The following is a 24,958-nucleotide window of genomic DNA, read 5'->3' as shown; positions in this document are numbered from 1 at the left end:
ATATTATTAAAAAAAGAACTCTGTAGAAACTTTCGATTAAATCGATGCAAATAAATGCACGGTATTAAAAATATAACGCAAAGAAACTTGGATAGGTGGCAATGAAAACTTTTACGAAATCTGGTTGGAAGACATCGTGTTAATTTTAACGCATTTCTTTGTTCGACTACGTTTAAGAACTTCGGTTCAAAAATGTCCCGAATGTACAGAACTCGTGTTCTTTTAAACTTTACAAGACAACGAGAGGATTAAGGGAATGCAGGAGCATCCAGCTGCATCTATTGCAATATCGTAACTTTAATTACAGGAAAACGGTGTATTACGAAAATGTAACAGTTCGAAAAAGTTCCGAGAATCGTACCAGGACTTATCGAGGTTAAACCGATCGTGCTCGATACCGTAATCCTTCTAACCACACGATTACGTAACGGAATGCATAACAAAATTGAAACGAAACTCCGTCCATAATTAAATATAACACATAGAAACGGTAACCACGAACCACTTGATATTAAACTTCCGTTTATTAAATTAATGAAACTGTTCCACACGGACTTATCGGTTGTATAATTCGTAGGATATCGAGGAAACCAATATATTAAATTCGCGAAGTTTCCTGGCCGTATCGAGACCATAAATCTTCACCCCTCTCGTTTCAGACTCACCCTTGATTCTGACCTTTGGCACACGCTATTAGGTCGTTGTTACAACAATTCCGTTTTCGTGCTTTCGGAGTGTAATCGTGTTTATTCGTAACAGTAACGACGCGATGCTACTAACCCCTTGCAAATGGTAAACAATTTTCAACCTTCTCTTTTTTCACGACTCCTTGGAAATTCATTCGCTACCAGTTTAACGCTATCTGTTTAGATTGATATCGATCATTCGTGCGATGCTAACCGTTGGAATATGAAACACGTTTTTGTTACATGGGCTATCAAAGGATAGGGATACTTTACATGTACCTAATAAAAACCTACAACGTTGAAAAATAATTCGATAAAAATTTTGGTTCGAATGTAAGAATGAATTACTCTTAAAATTAAAATGATCTATTGTGTAACAGTTTTACGAGTAATTTTCACTCGTGCACCTCTCTGTATTAATATTTCAACTCTTTTCAAATTTCTACGATAGAATATTTATCTTCTTGTATAAAGAGGTACTTTTGCACGATATTCAATTTTGCCAGCACTTTTAAGTAATCATTTTAGCGTAGAGCATAATACGAGCGTAAAATAGTAATCTTGGTTGGGTCTTTTAATTTTGTTTTCAACCTGGTTCTTCTTTTACGCTTCGTTAAGATACATTAGGTTCAAAAATTTGAAAACTTTAAAGCAGTGTACCGAAGCAACCACGAGCGATCTCGTGGTTCAAAGTGCAGGATACTCAGGACTCTGGCTTGCATAATTTATCCAAAGAGCAAGAGTAACTAATTACCCAAGTAATGTTTAACTTTTAAGGATACTGGCACATACGTTCAGTTTGGAAATTGTTTTAATTATTGTTACGTGACTGAGATAGATCTGTTACAGTTATAGGTTGCATCTGGGTAAAGTTTCAATTATTGAATTATCCGAGACGTAAACTGTCTCTCCGAGGTGAATTTTTCTAAATCAACTTAATTAATGTAGATTGAGATAGGTCTCTGTTGTCTCTTCGTATACGTTTAGATTTCAGGTTACTTTAATCATTATACGATGAAAGTAACCGTTAAAAATATGAAGAAATATTTATAATTATGTTTCTTGGCGATACAATACAGCAGAGCTTTTTATTTATTTCGAGTAAAGTAAAATTCGTCCCTGAAGAAGGTAAATATAGAAACCATTTAAAAAGACATCGAAGAATATACGAGTTCTAAGAACGTCTTTCATAAAATGTATATAAAACATTTATAGATGGGAAACTGTTGTAAAATATAGTACAAGAATATAGGTACAAGGCAGTCGGTATTCGGTTTATTAGAAAACCTTCCGTGTTGCATAAATTATCAACTATAGTTGGTATTACAGACTAATCTTTCTGTGTAATTTAAAGTGCAACTTTTAGTAAATGTTTTATTTCTGAAATTTTACTCGAAAAGTCTGTCATTTTTCAACAAGTTTCAATATTTCTTTTATATTCGAGGTTTCGGTAATACAATATCAATTACAATCAAATAATTTTTTCCTTTGATGTATCTAACGATCAATTAAATCGTGCCAAAACAACGAAACTATTATTTTCGGAGATTTCTACCTGCCACGAAATTATCGACACAAAAAAGATTGCACAACCATTTGACTCGTACACGAATATGCTCGCAAAGTTTAATATTCATAGCTTCGGTCATTCCCTTGAAAAAATTCTCGAATACCTTTAATCTGCACAACTGGAGGCAAGAATGTTACTCGCTGTAAACTGGAGTCGTGCAACGTTCATTGTACAAAACTCGAGATTTTCGATCGCCTATTTCCGTATCGACGAAAGGATATAAAATGGCCGTTAATATTCCGTAAAGGGATGCTCTATAGGCAAACGATACCATTATCAACGTACGGGGGCCATTCCCCGTGTTGCAATCCAATATTTTTCCATTCAGGGAACTCTCGTCTCATGCAAATACCAATGTTTCTTATCCTCCGAGTGAACAACTTTCGTTTGCCTCTTTTATTCGTCCCTAGGCGCAACGGGGAAACGAGGAACGGTGAGTAATGTTAATAATTTAAGGAAACTGATTTGAATCCCCAGCCTTGGCAAATTACCTCTCAACAGTGTTACCGTTGTTCCTGTTCACGTTTTTCCCCCGAGGGATCGCTTCTCAGAGACGGAAGCGAGTCTTTAGAAGTCACAGTCACAATCCCACGTTTTCGCGGAACGTGGATTTAGCTGCTCCTGAAATACCTCTGCCACGAAAATAGAAAATGGACGGCGTCAAAAGAGTGTGCGCGGAATGTTTGCGAGTCCGTGTTCGCGGAAAGCTTGTAAATATCTGATAAAATTTATCTTATCCTCGTAAATTTTCTAAACTCCGCGTCGTTAAAACGTTGATCCTTCGAACGGGGATCTGATTTCGAACGAAATGAATACGTCAAAGGGAATAAAATACACCGGTTGTTCAAAATCGAGATGTGCCTCGGTGTAACGAAATTTCGTTAAATAATTTACAGTGTTATTTATTAATTGTATCGAACTCGATATTGTTCAATTACGATACTGTGCGTATTAATTTATTCAATTGAAGAGGCGTATACCGATTTCGATCGTTGTAACGTAATAGCAGATTGGTGTGTAGAAACTCTAGTAGTATTTTTGTTTAATATTGTTAATGGGCGCAACAAAATCGGAGTTACCGCTTAATGAAAGTGTTACCGATGGTACAATCTCGTGGTTGGTTTCGTATTATGGTAATAACGATAGCGATTGTAATGTATCTTTATTGCAAAATTAATGTACAGAAATGAAACGAGTATACGTTACGATGGAAAAGTGAGTGCACCTATACTCCTCGATAATTAGATTCACTGTAATCGATTTGTCGAGTCACTACCTCGAACGAAACATTGTACAGAATCGAAGATTAGTGTTTCGAAAATTCAAATCGTGCTACAAAAGAGCGCCAACTTTTAATATTAGTCTTCTCCACGATGAACGAAAGAAAGATTAAAAGGAAGCTTTGAACAGCTCGCGACAACTGGCGCTAATTAATTCGGATGCTTTTGGCCTCGTAGAGGCACCAGAGAACATTCTATTTTCAATCTTGGCGAACAAAAAAAAAAAAAAAAAGAAAGAAATGAAAAAAAAAAACCGACCACCTTTGCATACGATAGTCGACCAGATTGGGCTTTCAGATTACACATCGCTACTCTCCCACGACTCGCTTCATTCCGATTTTCGGGTTATCAAAGTCCCAGGAAGGGACTAACTGCAGTGATTAACACGTTGTCTCTTTGTGGACCTCGAGTTTTCATTTCACTTTGTCAAGTTTTTCCCTCGCGACTAATGACGAAGCACGGATACTTTTTATTCCGTTCATCGGCAACACTCGTGCAACGAATTTTAATTAAATATTTGTCGTACGGTTGTAAACGTATGATTTAACCGTGGATCGACTGACAGTTACACAACTTTTCCAACAGGACCGACCATTTAAATGATACATCAAGGTGAAGGAGATCGGAGACGCGACAACCGTGCTCTGATTCGTGTCTATTTTTTTGCTAGAGAAATCGAGTGAAAAGCACGTCACTCGACGAGGGAAAATCAGAGAATTGCAGGAAAATTACAGAATCCGGAGCCACTAAGCCTTGAAATTAATGTATTTTTCTCTAACTACATGGATCCTTTCCAGACCTCGCTCCAGTAGTCGCGGAGCTTCCACGCATCCACAATTACCTCGATTCAAATTACGCGGCAGCGGCATGAAATTACCCAGTCGGTGGCATTTCGAAATTCGCGAGTTTACTTAATTCTCGTTACCGTGCGGAAAAACACCAATCGTTCGCCAACCTTCTCGAACACATGCAGTGAATACGTTAAACGACTTGCTCGTTACAAAAAAAGAAACACATAGAGAGAAAAAGAGAGAGAGAGTCACTGTGTTGATCCACAGCAAATACTGTTCACGGGTTAATCTATATATTTTTTCATTGCTCTTTTGCCTCGTCGACAGAAGCATCCTTCGAAAATTAACTTCACTACAGGTTCTAAAAGCAAACATGATTGGCCCCTTTCATAGTCGGGCTGCTTAAAAGTCAAATCGATCATTTCATGAAAAACAGGTAAAGAATAACGTTACATGGATTGCTTCGACTTTGTTGTTTAAAATACGAGACATTTACAAGGATTTGATTGGTTTGATTTTTGAAAAATTAGAAACTGCAATGTTAATGATCCTGAATTCTTTTGAGCCTCTTCAGGAAATTTTATAGATATAATACAAAACATAAAGTAATATAATATATATACTTGGGATATTAAAATTATTCCATTATATCATATCATGTATTAAATTATTATCGCGTTTATATTGTAAAACCTCTTGAAGAGATTCATATACTGGTTAAGACACTTGTCAAAACGTTGATAACGATGTAAATTAATTTTCTATAATTAAGAGTTTCTCCTATTGGCGATTTTATCCATCGATACATACGCAAGTGAAAAGAAACATTTTCTTTTTAAACATACGTTTCGAAAACTCTTACGTATCGTTAACGTATCTGTTTCGTTTGAATTGAAATCACGGTTTGAATTGTAAAGTTATTTCTCATTGTTATGTTCCTGTTAATATGTGTTTTGACATAGCTTCGATGCGTTCCGTTGTGCATCGTAGTTCCAGGAAAACGTGTGAACTATAAATAATTTTTAACGCCAACCAAGGGGAGATAATTGCTTCTCCTCTTGGCAGGGGGATAAGGTTTCAGAGTTGATGGCCAAGGAAAGGTCAGATACACGAGAAGATAACGGTAACCGTGGTAAAAAAACCACCTACTCAGCCAAGCTTAATTCGACTATACTTTTCCTTCCTATTGGTCGACGTTGTTTCGAGATTAAATCATCTGTTCCTTCGCGAATCGAACAGGATTTGTATGTTAGAAGAAATAATTAGAAAATAACGAATAATTATCAGGAACTTTTCTAATCGTTTCTCTGTTCACCGAAGTAAAGAATTTACGCTTTTCGAAAAATTCGTATCAATTTTTAACCGATTGAATTGAACAACCTTTCTCGATCTGTTGGCAACGTAGGTGTACACGGTATTTAAAGATCAATAATTTTGCGGCGTGTAAAATATATTTGCACGTGTACCGGATACACGTATGTACATACGCGTGAAACTATGAAACGATTTCTCTCGTTATATTTTTTTACCCTGGATTTACAAATTGTTTGGAACTACTGGATCGGTTAACGAAACTCGATTGAGAATAGTTGAAATTTTGAATGCGAAGAGATTAAAATACTCTGGTCTATTTTATGAAAGAAATTCCTTTAAACGGAATGTTGTGCAAACTATTTCTTAAGATCGTGCAGTAGTCCCTAATAGTTTTACAATATTGGAAATCTGTTGGGCGATCGTTAACTAAGGAGTATTTGTATTTAACGAGAACTTCTTCGAAATCAGATTGTCTGAGAATGAAATACGAAGTAGTGCATCTGAAAGGGCAAACACGGACAGAAAGACGAACTGGAAGTAGTATAGGTCGTTCGCAGCCAGACACGGATAAAGTGGTCAGACACGATTACAGGAATACGAAGAATGGTTTTGGCTCAATCACATTACAGCAAACCGTGATATTTTCACTATACCATTACTTTTATATTAAAATTCAAACCTGGCTTTTAAACAAGTATCACTATTACGATACTTATTTCTTCCTCGTTCATAATTCAATATTTACAGTATTGCTAATACATTTTAACTTCAGATCAATTTACTATTATTCGTTTTCGAAGATGATTGAAAATAAAAACTAATAAAAACTTCCTTCTATTCGCTAAGTAAATAATCACTGTATTGTATAATCTTTTTCTATTTACCAATAAACGTTATTACAATGTTTAGAAAGTATAATTTGTGGGTAATAAAACGTTTGTTCAACACCCTCAGGGCTTCGTAAATAAAATCTTGCTAAACGATGTCTCTAAGAAACTTAATTACGAATGTTTCCACGCAATTTTAATGGTTAACTTTCGTTTTGCTTCATTGAAAATAATTCAAAAAGTAAACGTACACGTGGCAGTAATCTTAAACAGGTTAATTACCACATATTTTCTCCTCGCGTACGTTTTCGCGAAAGTGCATCGATAAAAGTTGTAAATCCCGACAATTGTGATTTGCATTCGTGTTGTGCAAATTGCCTTTACACTTGCCGATTCGTTTCACGGAACTAGGTGCACTCGGTAATAAATTTTTTCAGCGATAGATCTCGTCATTTGCATTTTCGTATATCACTGTACTGAAACTCTACGATTCCTCTTGTCATTTTCCTATCACAGAAAAATTGGCACAATCGGCAACAAATCGTTTGAAACACGTCGTTATCGACGATCTGGTTCATGTTGTCTATTACATTAATTTGTAATACAAACAATGTGCGTCTGTCGTCACACGTTACCATAGTATTTCAAACAAGATGAAATTCAATATTTACACTCCGACAAGCGGATGCTTTACCAGGTTCTTTGTTTACCCTTTATAGTTTGCGTTTCCTTATACACATATAACTTAATATAAATATACAACGCACGTGGTTGACCTTTATCAAGGGTCATAATCACGATGCAAGATCGAAAAATATTTGTTTAAAAATAGTTCCCCAAAGTGTACAACTACACTTTGAACACGTTTGTGTTATTCCCCTCTACGAAGAATGATTCTCAGTACGTCGATATATTAAAGCGGAACAATAACGATCGAGCAATTTGTTTCCACACTCGGAGAAATTTCAAAGACGATTAAAAATGTTGTCAAGAAACAACCGAGCTGTTGAACTCCTTAACATCGAGAATTTCACTGCGAACGAGGCGTGTCGAATCGAGGGTGTCTTTCACTCGAATCTAAGCCCGAAATACCGAAAAGCTCGTAAACGGCGCCATCGCGGGCAAAGTACACTTCCGTCTAGAAAACGGCAATATTTTTGGGCTCGATGTAATATCCGATGGCGCAGTCTTTCGCTCGAACTCGTGTCTCCGTTCGTTGAAACCGGGTCGCATCCATTTGCAAATTGAACTCCTACATCCCACGAATCGTTTCGCGCGGATAAGGTACACACACACTCGTCCACACGACGTTCGCTGAGCCCCCTGTCCCTATATATATCCGCTGTGCAACCTCAATGTTTTCCCGCCGGCTGTCACGCAATAGATCTTTGTTCCCGTTTCAACGCCGCTCTCTGACGCGATGGATGTACGGATTTTAAAATAATGCCCATCGATCGTCGACAACGTTGCGTATTTCTTCTCTGTCGACGGATAATGTCAATTTTTAGCGGAAGGTGGCGCCGGAAATTTTCGAAGATCTTTCAATTCGTCCAAGTAACGACCGTACTCACTGTTGGTGGACGATCCCGAGCAGATACGTCAAAAGATCTAACAAGGAACGGAGCATCCTCTTTCCGCGAGTTTTACGAAACATTGCAGAGGTTTGTGGTGCACTCGAAAATAAGGGGCGCGTATGTTTTCTTAGAGACGGTAACTCAAGTTTATGGCTCGGAACTACCCTTTAAAGAGTCAACCCTTTGATGTTATCTTTCGGATCATTGTACCTACAGGGATGCTTTTACGATAAATTCTGCACGGTTTTCGAGAGGAAATGAGACGGTGTGAAAACATTTTTCGTTGTTGCAGTACTCGTCCGTTGTATAGTTCGTTTATCTCGGTTTTTGTCAAGAAAAATATGGTTCGATTCTTGGAAATGAACGAGTAAAATAATCTTGGAAAAATCTGTCTAATTTTAAGTATCGAAACTGGTGTATAGATTGGTTATATCGTTGTATAAAACTTTGTAACTTTGTTCGGGTTTGACGTTAATAGCGCGTAGCTGGTGTATTTTTTTTAATTATTAACACGTTGTCTGCCAAGCGTACTTCGTAAAAGTTTCCCTCGGCATCGTTCCAAGTTTTTTCGTAATTTATAGTACTTTTAGCCCAATTCCTTTATTTCGACCAAACGTTTCCGCAGAGGTCACACTTCCAAACATCCATTGGCCTTTTGGATAGTATTACACGTATTTCAATGTCACGTATTTAAAAATGTGAACCGAGTAATCGAAACATTAACGTCTCACGTGTACACACAACGTGGTAATCTCCATGCTAAACAAGAATCGGTCCATCGAGTGCTTTATTCGAACGATCAGCTTTTGGTGAACGCAAGAATGTTTTGGAGATCATTTAAAGATCGAAACACTGTTCGATCCACTTTATTTCAACTGCAGTAACTACGACAAACCATAGTAATGCACCGAAGCTTATCCAAGAACCAATGAATACATCAATACCCATACATCGTTTAATGTCTTTCTTTTTTATCAATTGTAATACTACACCAGTGAAACCTCTCAATTAATAAAACGACCCTCGAGTCTCAAAGAGGATAACTTCGAAGCAAGAATTCCCACGATAAACGACCCAGCCTGTTATCGTCTTCGTTGAAAGACAATTGTTCCTCCATTGTTGGTCTCTCATTAATTTCTTACGCGTTCGAATGAACTGGATAACCAGTTCCCTTCGAGTGTGTTTTCGAACGAGCCGTTATTGTTTCCTTTGAATTGAAAATGCGATATCCGATGAAACGATCACGTGATCAATTTTTAATAACTACTTGGAAACGCGTACGATCCGGTACCTTGGACTCGTCGTCTATCGGCGTTGTTGGCTCGTTTTTGGGTAATGGACTGCTTCTATCAGCCATTGGGCATTCGATGAATACTCGTCCCTGATTAAAGTGCCACATTGTTCGGAAAATACACCCGTCAATTAGGTGTTATCGGTTGATTACGTAGGAACCGCAACGCGAGTCGGTTCTCCGGTACCGAACCGCAACGTGTTAAGAGACTGACGGTCACCGATTCCGTGACATACCTCTCCCAGGAGAGCCTTCGTGGAATTTCATCGCTCGGAGTGAAGCTCGGCCTCTGGTTCAAGAGCCTCGCTAGTCTGGTCAAAGGTTGAGAACTGCCGATGCTGGAGGTACTCAGTCTGCCGCTTCTCGTCGAGTGTTCCTTCGAGGATTCTCTGCTTGCAGGCCCGGAGTCCGAGACGCGACGTTCTTGAAAGAAAACCAAGACAAAATAAATCCGAGGGGGAAAAAAAACAAACTCGAAAATGGAGACTCCGAGGATAAACGTTCGATTCCGTGATCCAATAGCCACGTGGCCTGTAGACAGCTCATCGGAATCACTGCTTCGGAAATTCCCGAACCACTCGACGATCTTAACAGCAGGTTGTTTGATAAGTATTGTCGTTTTTTACGTTGTGAATGGGGGAAAAGAAACAGTGGTAGCGTTTTTAGAAAAATGATTCGAAAAGAAACTAATAGCTCAGTTTCTTATCGAACGACGAAACTTATTGTCGTTTTATACATTGTGAATGAAAAAAAATACTAATTAAGTATATTTTCTATGGAAGAGCTACTTAATCGTGATCGAAGATTTGCGATGCAATTTCTCTGCCGATTCAACGTACTAGGTTGTTGAAAGGTACGGTAAGTTTTGTCGTTTTTTTTCATTGTAAAAGAATACTACGACACTTCGACTTTAAAGAACTGTAAATATACGAACGAGATCTATATGAAACTTTACAGATGTTCGTCAAACAGTGGTACCGTTTTTAGAAAAATGAAACGACGAACCTAATGGCTTCCTTTCTTATCGAACGACAAAATTTATCGAGTAACTTATTATTAGAATCGGTTCGAGCATTGACTAGTCTTGAATCTTGAAATTATCTGTGCAGTTTAGTAATGTTTTACATGTATCGTAGAGAGAAAGAAAGACCAATCTTTGATTTGAGGAGAATACGCACAGTGGAGAGTAATTTTTGCTTAGCTATGAATCTCAGAAAAGTTACAGATAAAAATATCTGATCCAATAGGAATCCATGGGAAATTGCACTGTGTACACGGTGTACTGTATATATAGTGAATCTCCAGACATATTAAAGCAAACATCGTAAAAAAGATACAAGAGTCCACGATAAAAGAAGAAATATTAAACACTACCTCAACTATCGAAAAATTCAAATATTTGATACTTCATACTTTCAAGACTTCGTAGACTTTTGAAAATATCCGGGTTTGAATAATATTCGACGTATAGTTCCAGTTTGAAAGGGGATACAACGTTTCGATCGAATTACACGATCTTGGAAAAAATCGATCTCGTGGAAAATTATTATTCCGTCGAGAAATATGCAAAACTTGTAAAATTAATCGAGACGTCCAAGCTGTTACTCTATCCAAACAAGACGTTTAGGTATTTCAGTGGCTCCTGTGCGTAATTTTCTAACGAATTTAAAAAAATCGCTCAAAAATTGAAAGGTGAAACGAGTATCGGTCTTTTTAAATAAAGTATGTATAGAAAAATCCTGGCAGATGAAATCTAATCCTGTTCGGTGCCGAGTCTTCGAAAGGGTAAACTTTTCTTAGCTTTCCATCGTTTCACAATATTCCCCGTGTCGTTTTCTTTCCTGGATCGGATATTTAACGAGGAAGATCCGCGTTTATACAACGAGCATAGTCTCGAGGATAAGATCTCGAGTCGATTCGTCGACTTACCGGATAAAACCTCCGATATCTTACCTAGCGTGTCATCCGTAAAAGATATCCTCGGTGTGAGCAGCTTGGGGCAATGGGAAGTTGTACTCCCACGTTTTCCGGAAGCTGCACTCTCTGCGGGGGATGGAACGGATAAACCCGTTGATGCTACTGTAACCATCCAGAGAATATCATGTATTAGAAACAGCGTTATATACGAAATAAATAATTGGATTCGACGAAAAGGGTTTTCGTTTTTTTTTTTTTTTTTAATCGATCACATTTATCGAGCATTGCTCCATTACGTTCTGTTTCGACTGTTTACCTCGAGTACGTACAACCGAATCCCTTTAAACGAACAGAGACGAATATTTTAAATAATATATATGATATTTCTCAATAATATTTTTCGACACTTCATCTTAATATTATTTTAATCGGAGAGGATACATAATATGTGACGATTCATAAATATATTGATTAAAATATTTACGCTATACATATTTTGAGAAATAAAAGGAGATCGTAAAGCACAAAAAATTGTGCTTTAATTGTGCAACGAATAAAATGTTCTTAAATTTTTTCATCAGGGAAAGTAGAGATTCATTCAACTTGGTCATATGAAATTTATTCTTATTTAAGATTTATTTACTGTACTTCAGAATGTTTTACGAACAATGAATATTAAAAAAAAAAATACTGGAGCTAACCATCGTTCCCCATGGTTACATTTCAAAACTTCTCTATTTTTGATCAAGTATGTAGATCATGAAAAATGACTGTCAATAGTATCCTTTTGTTCCAAAGTTTAGAAACTATTTACTTCAATTTATACATTATTTCGAACCGTTCTATCCGAATGATCGTAATCGAATTTGTTCCTCGTTGGTAATATTATTCATTAACAAGACCACGATCGTACACGTCGTCTAGTACATCGTATTTTCTTGATCGAGAATTAACTTCATCGCTTACGTAACAAGTATACCACCTTATTACTTAAAGGTTAGTTACGAGGAGTAACGTTAGAAGTATTTTAAAAGATTTAGAAGTATTATCGTAAAAAATCGCCGAAGAATTGAAAAGCTGAAGGAATAAATTAATTAACTCACCATTGTAGCGAGCATCGATCTGTGCCTGAAGGATACTCAAACCAGGTGCAACTATAGCTGGTAGAGTCCTGGAACGTAAAAGGGGTGCAGGACGTCCACCAGGACCTCGTGTTGATCTTGGTTCTGACTTGCATTCTACTACGGGGATACTGAAACAAGAAGCATTGAAAATTTATAAATATAGCTCCTTTAATATTCATCGGTAAACATTCAACGTTTAGTCACTCGCAGGACTATGAGATACTAAATTACTTCTCAAATATAATCCATACGTCAATCAAATATACGACTGTTTACATTTGTATAAAATATATTCCTTATTATTTGTATTAATATTGTATATATTTTCAAAAAATAAATTCTTCTCTTCCGAATGCTACAATTAAATACGAAGATCGAAGTGTAATATGCGATTGTTCGTTTCTCGAAGAACAAAATTATAAAAAGTTCGATAATTTCCATTTTCAGGTGACAATATTGCAAGTAATGGTTCGTTTGAAGACGGGGTCGGTGATAATTTTTACCTCGAATTATACTCGCGTAACGTAAACATAAGCAATGAGGATAAGTACGTTATATGAACACCTACAAGCATCAGTTTAAATAATCAAAAAATATTTTCCTTTTTTACATTTTCGTCTGTGTCTTTATTCGTTAGATTATTAATTTCCCTTATTGTATGAATTTCAATTTTCCTCTATTATTTAAATTTTTGTTTGCGGTACTATTGCGAAGATATTAGAATTTATAGAGAATATTCCCTGTCATAAACTGTCTGGAGAAGAAAGATCAGTGACAACGACCCTAGGTGACCCTTCGAACGAACGAACCACTGTCACGAGATCGGGAATACGGGATCCTGTCTACCTAGCAGGAAATTCATCTACTCTTCGAGCACTCTGTCTCCTGAGCAAAGCAACGACTTCCTTTTATCTTCCTCCAATAATTACAGCGGTGTGTAAAGAAGCAAAAGACATCGGTGTGTAGAAAAACCAGAATTCTTCGTCCTTTTTCACTGGACGTAGTTCCACCGAGAACATCCGTTTAGTTTCGAGGTAAAAAGAACGATTAGATTGCATTTTCGTAAAATTTCCAGAACAAGAATCGTAAAACGTCGTAATAAAATTCGAAACATCGACAAAGTTACACAATTTGAAATTGTTTTCGTACACTTTGAAATGATAAATGAAACTTTGGAGTCGTTTTTTCAAACAATATTTTTCAAACTCGTCGATGTAATATCTCGAGCACGAATGATTTCACGGACTGAAAATGGTTAATCCACAGAACGAATGTCCCTCTGTCATTCTTGCGAAAACAAATTTATTTTACACGTCATGTGTAAAATCGATGTATAACTTCAACAAGATCGATCGTTTATACGCGAACAAATTCCCGTGGTTTGTTGCAACGTAAACAAATGTATAAACAAAAATTGAAACCGATGTGCCCAATATTTTTTTTCCCTAAAATAAAACAACTTCCAATCACGATGCTTTCGTATTTTTTTTTCCCTCCAAAACAGTACCATATTTTTTCTTAAAAATACTACAAACGTTTAATCTGGACAAACGACATTAAATTAGTTTCTTTTTTCCCTCTAGGTAAGAAACGAATTCGTATGCACAAGCAGAGCTTCGACGAACGAGCTGTTTCTCTTGAAAAACACATGGTTCCTCACTGATATTCCCTCGCTTTAGGGACGAGCTCTCGCAGGTATTATAAATAAAAGCCGCCCTAAAAACTGGGCAACAAGAGAAGAACGGTTCCATCTCCAATACAATTTTCGCGAGCATTGAAAGAACACCCCTTTATGTGTTTTAAAGCCTGTTCTTTCGACCAGAGGTTACCCTTGGAATATTTTATTCACACATTTACGGAAACAAACTGTGCCTGAAAATGATCGTTCCTTTCAAAGAAGTTACTTATCGACTTTGCGGAGATCAACCCTTTGTATAAATTTTCAATGAAACGACGCATTTCGTTCGTAAGGAACCTTTCCTCTCCTTTCAAGTTTCTTCACATTGGGAAACCAGAAGACTTACGCAAAATCCGTAGCACGTGTAAGCTCGTTCGCATAATTCATCTTTCCAACCGTGGAAATCAACTGTCGTATGAAATATTCATTTTTTCACGATGGCTCGGAGAGCAATTAGATATAAAAATACGCGTTAAATCGCGAATAAATTATACGGTGAAATTCACTGTACAATCTAAACGGAGGTGATTCATCGTGCGAAAATGAATCGAAAATCTGTCATCGTGCTCGAGATAATCGAGTTTGAACATTCTTGGGGTATGCGCATAATTCGATACGACTTGGCCGGCGTGTCTGATCATCGCTCACTCGTTCTACTTGCGCCGATGTTCGTAAACATTCGTACAATGGTTGCTCGATCTATTAAATACCAGTAGCGACGATGATCAACACGGACAGACAATAGCAGAGAAGAATACCTAGATTTATCGTGGGACAAAAATCGTGATCGATCAATAAAGATTGATAGTGTAAAAATGAATCGAAAAGAATGAAAATTTTTCTTCTCTTTTCGAGAAGAATTTAACAATTCTTCGGTATGGAAGTGAACGAGTACTTTTCTATAAATTTATCAATTTTATTTCAATCCAGCTTAGCACGCTTTTTTTTTTACATTTTTACGATTTGTAATATCGTCCCGACATTTTGCTATCTGCTTTGTGATTGTTTCTCTTTCCAAACAACACGTTTGAAATTTTTCTTTCGACGTTGTGCAATTGAACACGACACGGCCAACACGACTGACTGTATTACTTCTTCTTTTTATTGTTTTAGTAAACATTACCGGTGACACAAAGTTATCTGTACGCTACCACGTTCTAATTAATTAGAACAAGTAAAAGAACTGTGAAAATTAACAGAAGTCAACGTCAGTAGAAGTAAAGAAGATAAATCAGAAGCGTTCAGCAAGAATCAAAAGTACGCGTGTCCCAAGAAATGTTCAAATTCAATTTTCTCAAAACCGAGGTTCGCTATGAAAAAATGTTATCTCGCGTTTTCGATGGATATTTTCGCGTAGAAACATTCCCTGTCCGTTACCACCGCTATTTTGTTGCGACTTGTATAAAAAACATTCCGCGAAGAAATTGAACAGTTTGCGAAACGAATGGAAGATCCATCTAAGAAACGAGCTAAGGAAACGTATCGACTAAAATGTCGCTTCCGCGAACATGGGAAATTGACGTGAAAGAGAAACGTACGGTATACTCTTCCTTGGCTCTGATGATTCCGCGAAAACGAAAACGATCGAAGAAACGTACGGTTTCTTTGAAAACTGGCGAATAGATAGATGTAACTATGTTATAGCTGTCTGTTCAGACAACTGTAACATACAAACGTATATACGTATAAACTATAGGCTGTAACATGTCTATATAACGTATAGATAATTAATAAATAAATAACGTATAGACCTAACACTTGGTCGTTTGAAAAACATTTTAAAGAAGACCTACGAACATTTTGTGGGTTGTATCGATTCGAAAATCTTGCTGGAGAATTAAAATTGCACCCGGTACGACGATCATCTGTTTCACGGAAGAATTGATCGAATAGTGTACGGATACGTGACACTCGTGGTTAACTTGGAATTGTTCAAGGGATGGAAAATTCGTCTCACGAAGCCTGGTCTTTCGAACTTCACCGACGCTTCTCGAAAGCTCTTGGATTCTCTCAAAGGAATGTGTTTTCGATGGTTGGAGTTAGTTCTGAGAGCACCGAGATCACGATTCATCGTATAATCGCGTTTCGAACTTTTAAACAACGATGTAAAGAACAGAATAAACAGGTATTATTCGAGCGATTGTCTATTGTTACGAATCTATGAATAATTTTGATCCTGTGCTCTGGGCATCTTCAGAATTTAAACGTATCGTACAAGCACGAGAATCTCAAAACGTATAAACATTGTAATATATTTATATTATAAAAGTATATGTGTTCCGTAGATAAATAGGAAAAAGAAGAGTTACATGGAATAACTATTTGGAAAAAAATAGGTATTGAAATAAATATTCAGAAGTACTCGATTGATGTTTGTATGTACGATTGATAAAAGGGTACGAATGTAATTATTATTTTTAAGGAGTTAATAATATACTAATATACATAATTATTTGTGACAAAAGTATATGTGAGTTTAAAAATATTACTATATTTTTGAAGCAGCGGTGTATATAAAGCATCTATTGGGAAACAATGTTCCGGAAGAGCTCTGTTATTAATTTAATCTTTCATGGCAAGGTGTTATAAATATATATTGCACAAATTCCTGCGAAACTAAGAAAAGAACTATTTTTAGTGCCACCAGTATCATTTTGATTGATCTATCGTTAGTTAATTCAGAAATATAACGTTCGAGCTTGTTTTAATTGGTACAAAACTAGTTTGCTGCAATCGGGTTAATTTTGATTAAAAAATATTAATCTTATTCGCTGTCTTCCACGAATGCTTTCCCATATCCATTATTTACGCGGTAGCCAGTTTGAGAAAGAATATATGAATAATATATGACGTGTTTATGATAAACGAGAACATTATAAACGAATTCAGACAGAATGTGAAAGCGTTATACGCGGAGTCTACAAAAGAAGATCTGCTTTCTTAAGAAAAAATTCTCCCTCGGAATGTATATAAAAATTCTACCTTCGGACACTGCTTTGACCCCATAGTCTATTATATTTCGTCGCTTTCTGTAGCAACGGAGCGAGATATTCTATTTGAGAATACACCTAACCCTTGATATACACGCTAGATTGCTTCCGCAAAGATATCGGTATGATCGAAAATCGCGTAAATCGAGATCGACGTTTACGTAATCGAAATTTACGTAGTGGCTCTAAAAGAAACTTATTTACATATTACACGAAAGGAGAATAAAGATTGTTCCTTTGTGCAGTAATATGTAATAATATTTTTTTGAATTCTCATTAGTAGTACGAAAAGAACTAGAAAATGTAATTTCGTGTATCTTGTAATTTGGGTATTTACGTAATTGAAAGTTACGTAGTGGCTCTAAAACAAACTTATTTACATATTACACGAAAGGAGAATAAAGACTGTTTATTATGCAATAACATGTAATAATATTTTTTTGAATTCTCATTAGTAGTACGAAAAGAACTAGAAAATGTAATTTCGTGTATCTTGTAATTTGGGTATTTACGTAATTGAAAGTTACGTAGTGGCTCTAAAACAAACTTATTTACATATTACACGAAAGGAGAATAAAGACTGTTTATTATGCAATAACATGTAATAATATTTTTTTGAATTCTCATTAGTAGTACGAAAAGAACTAGAAAATGTAATTTCGTGTATCTTGTAATTTGGGTATTTACGTAATTGAAAGTTACGTAGTGGCTCTAAAAGAAACTTATTTACATATTACACGAAAGGGGAATAAAGATTGTTCCTTTGTGCAATAATATGTAATAATATTTTTTGGAATTCTCATTAGTAGTACGAAAAGAATTAGAAAATGTAATTTCGTGTATCTTGTAATTTGGGTATTTACGTAATTGAAAGTTACGTAGTAGCTCTAAAAGAAACTTATTTGCATGTTACACGAAAGGGGAATAAAGATTGTTCCTTTGTGCAATAATATGTAATAATATTTTTTGGAATTCTCATTAGTAGTACGAAAAGAACTAGAAAATATAATTTCGTGTTTCTTGTAATTTGGGTATTGTATAATTCAATTATCGTGCAAAAAGTACATAGAAATTCATTACCGCGCGTTAATTAATGCTGATTCTGTGCAAATTGAGTACCAAGAAATTTGAGTACCGTGCATTCAGAGTTCCATATGATTCAAAAACAGTGCAGATTAAGGGTTGGGTGTGTTACTGTTTAGTGGTGGTGCTGCTCTGGTTTCCCTATAATCACAACTCTGAAATGTGTGTTTTCATTTGATCGAATTAAACCATTCCGATATAATTGCAAGCAGATATGGGCAAAATACTTGTATAAATTACAATCTTAAATTATGGATAAAGATGAACAACTTTTGGTGCGTCATTTATTCGATAAAAATTGCAATCGGAATTGTACACGCTGTAAAAGCTTGCACGAGTAACGGTCAACTGAATAAATCAATTGCAAATAAATAATTATGCTTTTATTAGTCATCTATTATTTAAATGAAATACTGTCCATCTTTAGTCGCAAGCATTCTTCGACTTGAAACGTTAAACAAAGTATTTCTCTGGCATTGCAATTTATCGACCAACAACTGGAGGAACTTGTATTACGAGTGATTGATTTAACTCGTGTTACAATCGAAGCGAAACGTGTAACAAATCTTTATTACTCGAAACACGACGATTTCGTTAAATTGCTCGGTACATTTTACACGCATTGAATAAAAATTAAAACTCTCGTAAATTAAAAAGCTTGAAATTAATTTCGCTCGATCGTAATTTCATCCTCCCCCTTTTTTTCTAAATCTCGATTCAAATACGCACAGTTAATGAATATTTATCAATCGTTCCAACTCTGATGTTGGATTTTCTTCATTAGACGAATATCAATCGAAAGAAAATAATACATCGATGTAACTTAACAGGATCAAAGGAGTAATTGAAATATACTTCAAGTGAAAAGCGAAAAGAATTTAAAGTAAAATATTTTAAAATCGTTTCCACCACGTTGACGTTTCGAGAAACATTTAATGTCATCGATTCGCGTTATACGACAACGAAAATATCAAAGAAAAATTTTCTTTCTTTCTCTCGTAATCCTTAACATCGTTCTTCTCGCAATTCTCAAAATCGTTTTCACCGAGCTCGTTTCTTTCTTCGGAGCGTACCAGCCCCGAAATCCAGCCGAATTGAAACAATAAACGTCGAGAATGTGTAAAAAGAATCGAAAAAGCAAAAGAGCCGTGTACACACCGCCGTATTTAGTTTCACATTCATTTGTTCGAGCGGTCTTGCGCATCAACGCGTTTCGATTCAATTTCCTATTGTTCCACTTTGAATATTCTCGTTTTAAATCTGTCGTGGAAAACTGGACAACGAGTACCAAAGACTGACGTAAATCGTCATTATACCCGACCGAGGGGATTTTTCTTGAACGAAGGTACATCGTATCGAGTGCACGAGCTGGCAAAGGATCCTGAAATTGCTAAGAACGGTCTGTCTGTTAATCGCCACGGTCGTCGAGCAAGCTCGATATTCCTTTAACGAGGCCCCGCGGCAACATTTAATCCTTTAACAAGGTTTGTTTTTACTTTGCCACTTACAAGGAAGGACAAGTATTGTAATCGAGAGAAATTTCAAAGGAACATTCTTTCACGGCGAGACACGCTTTAAAACGTCTCGATCACATTTCGACGATTAAAAAAATACACCATTTAAGAAACGAACGTTCTTTTCAACGCGCTCGTATATGCGTGTACACGACTGTCAACGCGACTGTCAACAGTTTCGTACTCGCGTAATTAAGATTCGATTTTCAGCAAAACTCGAACTTCCACTCCGGAGAAAATTCAAACGAGTGTTCGATCCGCAAAATGCACTATAGAAAATTTAATTAAGGGTAAAAACTCTTTGTGAAAAAATAATAAACGAATTGTCTTCGTTTTTGAAAAGTTTGAAAATTCTTTAGGTACGATCGAACGAAACCTGATTGCGTGTCTGACCATTGGCCACGGTTTCTACTCGTGTTTGGATTTTTAAACACACGGTGATCAATTTGAACACGCCGAGTGCCAATATTTGGGAAGATTCCTAAACGACCGAAATATCGATTTTTCAATAACGAAGAACGATGTAACTCGATTTGTTTGATTTCTAGCGGTACTTATTTCTCCAACCTGTTCGATATTCATGATTTCTATCCAGATTTATTTCCTCGAACGTGGAAATGGCTCGGAGATTAATTTCTTTAACCGTACAGTAAAAAATCGTGTCGACGGTGTGCAACGGCCAATATTCGAATATAATCAATTGGAAGACAGTGACACGAACAGAAAAGAAACAATACGACACCACCGTTAATGTTTAGAAATAACAAATTCAAGTAGAAACGGCAAGCAACGATCGGACACAATGTTCCTAACGTTCGCACATCCCCCTTTAAAGTTTAGTTTAAAGCTTCTGTCCGTTTCAACGACACCAACTATACCCGCGGGAGCTGGAAAAATATTCACGAGCGAGCCGGTAGAATTTAATGAAAATGGAATTATGAATTTTCACGGGCGGAAAAATCAGAGATAGTCGTGACACGTTTCCCACGTCCCAGGTGGAAATTATTTCGCGACGCGTACTGGGAATAGTGGCTGGCTCGATTTCGTGTGTCACAATCGTCGTAAATTGAAAATTCGAAATCAATGGGACGCAAGTGATCGCAATTAACTTACGATACACGAACCGATGGGAATGAACGCGTTGGACGATGATCAGATTCGATGATCGTCACGGTGACGCGGGATGGTGTCTCGGCTCTGGCTGGAAAGCACTTTTTCCCACTGGTGGAAATAAATTTTCACCAAGACCCGCGAGCGCTGGCTCGAAGAGGACTTACAAAAGCCAGCGAAGCGGTTGTTTGCCGCCTCTTCTCATTAAAATGTCGCGCGGGTTGCACGAATAACGTACTACTAATGACGCAATTAGACTACAAAATTCGCGTTAATTACACCAGATAACAGAAAAAGACATGAATTTTCTGGCACACGCGGCTCGAGGATGCCTCTCGAGTTAATTAGTCAAAGGAACGTGCAAATCTTTTTATTCGCTTTTCTATCCACGGTATCGAACAAACACTTGTCTTCCGATATTTCGTCGCTTTGTCTGGTTGCCAATGACTTGGGAATATTGTTTACAGAAGAGAGAACGATCAATTGTTTTCGTAGATTTAATACGTTCCGGGAGAAATTAGTAATTGATTCATATATTGTTTTTTTTTAATCTTTCGACGCGTCGATTTTCCATTCGTAGATTCTCGACGGGGAAATTTTTAAAGGTTACACAACCGACATTTGTATTGTCGAATTAAATGTATTTACAAATGAATCTATTTTTCAAATTTGTCGACGATAATCGCTCGAGAGAGTGTGCAAATTAATTTAATTTAAAGTAGTCGAAGATTCTTCGTCGCGAGACTGTCGAACGTGAGAAAATGCAATCGACCGATAATGCAAAAATAAAGAAGCGTGTTTGTAAATATCAGAAAACAACGCAACTATCCACCAAATAATGGTTTCGTTGTCTCTAAAATTTTCTGACAAAAAATCTGAAAAAGGAAAATCCATATATATAGAAAAATAAAAAATATGTGTGTGAGAATTATTCCAGCAAGTCTAATCAATTATTTAATTATACTAGATTTCGAATGTGCCTTTCTTTATAGCGTGTACAATTCTGGTTCAATGAAAACGTATCAGTATCATTATTAACGTTACGTAAAACGTTTAGTGGCACCTTTGATTATTACTTATCGAAACCTCACACGTGTTCGAGACGTTGAAATAAAACCGATAGGGAATCTGTAGCCATATTAAAGAACCGCCCTATTGTTTCGAGGGAATAAAATTTTCGTCTTTCTGCACTGGTTGGGCATCCACCCATTCCACCTTCGACAATCGAATGAGAATTCTGGTCGAGAAAGGTAGCCATAAATCCATCCGATATTCCAACGTAAGCGTTTGAGCTCGAAACGTGGGTTCGACACGTCGAGCAGAACTCCAGAACGAAACTGTACAAATCAAATCTTTCATTCAGGGTGATCCGTTCTGTCTATGACGAGGTTTGAATGGAACACGTTGAACGGAAATTTTTCTCGTCAGGGAAACCTCAAGTACGATGTAATACGAGCCGGATCGTCTTCCCCGTAGAGTGAAAATTTACACGCCAACAATTTCTACGGAACGACACGTGACACTGGAAGCTGAGAAAGAAACGAAAGAATTCGAGTCTCTTCAGTTTTCACTGTGCCCGATATTAACAACATATTCGCACCGACGATACGATCGATATAATTATATCATCGTTGTGTCGATGTATTGTACAGGTATTGAAATAAATTGTTATTGTCTACTGATAAAGTGTGATGTAGATGGAAACGTGTCCTCGATTAATGTTTTTCTAAATTTTCTCTATCGACTAATATCAATTTCCGAAGAAGACCTAAAACCAAACGTATAAACATAATAAGACACACGAGTACTCTCGTTTGGAATATCGTTGTCGCTAATTGGTTTTTACCTTTTCATAAGCATTTATCCTGAATCTTTTAATTGATACAACAGTATCAATTTCATATGTAAATGTATCAAAACGCGACTCGGTCCTAACGCAACTACGAGCTATTAATTTCTAAAAATGGTAAACACGAACGAAGAAATATCTTTGGAAAAGCTGATGGGGTAGTAGGTAATTTCTATTAATTACACGGGCAATAAAGTCTCTTTAATTCGAGGTAATTAGAAAGAGGGATGGTCTGAACTAATGGCACGTGGATTAACAAGGCTAAAGTTTATCGAGGAAGAAACCGTGACGACGAAAATACGACAAACCTGCGATCTTTACTCGTCGAGACGAGATGTCGTTTCGTATAAAACTGTGAAAGAAGATCGATCCAACAATTTCGAGACAATACTGTCGTGTTTAATCACTGGGAAATTTCACTAGGAGTATTTTGCTCGCAACTTTAATCGTCACCGGTGTATAAGAATGTTCAAAGTGACAAATATTCGAAATATCACTGACAAGATAAAAGAACATCCTGAGTCGAAACATATTAAAAACTGTTTAGAAGGCGAAAGAAAGAAATAATATTTCTTTTCCTTCGAACAATAAAAGTAGACCCCACCAAAGGCTAAAACAACGAAACTTTTTCTTTTCCATTTATTAAAAGAAAAAAAAACACCCGAGATCCACCAATTACGTTAATTTGAAAACAATTTGCAACTGCGTTCAATGAAATATTATATTTTAATTGATATCCACCAGCACGGAACGATACCCGTGGAAATAAACGAGTACTTCGTTCGAAAAGAATTCAATGCCTCGGATGAAAGTCGTTTACACGAGAGTGTTAAGAATTATTAAAGAGTGCCAGGGAAGTATTAAAGAATTTCAAATAGGAGTTTCAGCGTGAAATGATAAAACTATATACCGCGTCGCTTCTTACAACGGAATGGCACCAGCAATTCAATCTTTTTTCCCTGAATAGAATCCTTCGAGGAATCTTTCTCGTCAAAGCGTGGCCATAGTGCTCTGAAGTTTCACTTCGTTCATTACTTCCTCGTTAGGGTGGGCTTGATCTAATTTCAGGAATTTCTCGAGTGCGGCTCCGCCCGGTCGGTCTGGCTGCCGGAGGGTTGCTGGTGTCGAATCAAGAGGAACACTGTCTGGAATGTCACCGTCGAGTGACGCCGCGACGCCGAAACTGCGGTAGACGATGACACCTGTGGGCGTCTATTCTACAGGGTGACGATCTTTCCACGAATTGTCTTTGGAGAAACGTTACAACTGTAATAAGAGCTGAGAGTTCGAGAGAAACTTGGGAAATTTTCTAGGAAATCTTTTTAAGTGAACAACTATATATTTGATAACGTGGTCCATAGAAATGTGGACTTTAACGTTCTTGATGGGAATGGAAGTCAGTGAAAGCTAAACGTCAAGGAGAAAATTGTTTAGGAAATCTTTTTAAGTGAACAACTATATATTTGATAACGTGGTTCATAGAAATGTGGACTTTAACGTTCTTGATGGGAATGGAAATCAGTGAAAGCTAAACGTAAAGGAGAAAATTGTTTAGGAAATTTTTTAAGCAAAGAACTATGTATTTGATAACGTGATTCATAGAAATAGGACTTTAACGTTCTTGATGGAAGTGAAAGTCGATTTTATATTTTTTGTTTAATATACAATATGATACTTTAGAAACGTCATTAAGGTATAAGGCTTGCAAAGATTCTTATATTATACAATGAATATGAAATTTTGGCAAACAAGCAATTACCCTGATTTTTAAATTGCTCGAAAGGTAAATTGTACGACATTGTTTTTAACTTGGTGAAATCATTTCAGATTGGATATTTCCGAGAAATAGGACATTTGAAATTCTTTTTCTCTTATCCTCGAGTCTTCCTTTCGTCAAAGGAAAAATTTCATAGTACTGCAGCACGTTATACGTTTCGCAGACCACCCTATAGGAACATCTGGTTCAAACTACTCGTTTAGATGCCACAAAAGTACTTGGCAATGAATTTGACCTCGAGTACAAGATCAACCAAAACAAACTCGTTCTGTTTCTGCTCGAAGCTTATTACCAACGTTTTTTCTTTTCTCACAATTTTACCAAGTTATAGCAACCCAGATGAAATGTATCGGTTATAGCAACCCAGGGAACAACCACAATCGGATTGGGGCTGAGACTATTCGAATTGTTTAATCTTTGAATATTCGATTTATTTATTATTCGAATATTTAAGCACTCGAATCACATAATACTCGAATATTGAAGTATTCAAATATTGAAGTATTCAAATATTGAAGTATTCAAATTATTTCGAGGATTTTTCTCTCATCTTTTCATACTTTTCTCCTTGCAAAACAAATGT

At 36.6% G+C, this 24,958-nt stretch overlaps 1 protein-coding gene across 3 annotated transcripts in view; it reads right to left on the bottom strand.

Moving 5' to 3' along the window:
* Positions 1-24,958, bottom strand: part of Wake (ankyrin repeat and fibronectin type III domain containing protein wide awake) — a 211,141-nt gene that overhangs the window by 79,406 nt on the left and 106,777 nt on the right. For 2 of the 3 annotated variants that reach the window (XM_076327809.1, XM_076327811.1), the window contains exons 3-5: positions 12,354-12,502; positions 11,287-11,412; positions 9,570-9,756 (exon numbers count right to left, since the gene is read on the bottom strand). In XM_076327809.1, coding sequence (XP_076183924.1) covers positions 9,570-9,756; positions 11,287-11,412; positions 12,354-12,502 — 462 coding nt within the window. The remainder of the gene's footprint in view (positions 1-9,569; positions 9,757-11,286; positions 11,413-12,353; positions 12,503-24,958) is intronic. The other variant, XM_076327810.1, reaches the window with a different exon arrangement.

The sequence above is a fragment of the Ptiloglossa arizonensis genome, chromosome 2 (genome assembly GCF_051014685.1).
Source record: "Ptiloglossa arizonensis isolate GNS036 chromosome 2, iyPtiAriz1_principal, whole genome shotgun sequence".
Classification (NCBI taxonomy): domain Eukaryota; kingdom Metazoa; phylum Arthropoda; class Insecta; order Hymenoptera; family Colletidae; genus Ptiloglossa; species Ptiloglossa arizonensis.
This window is presented reverse-complemented; position numbering and strand designations above follow the sequence as displayed.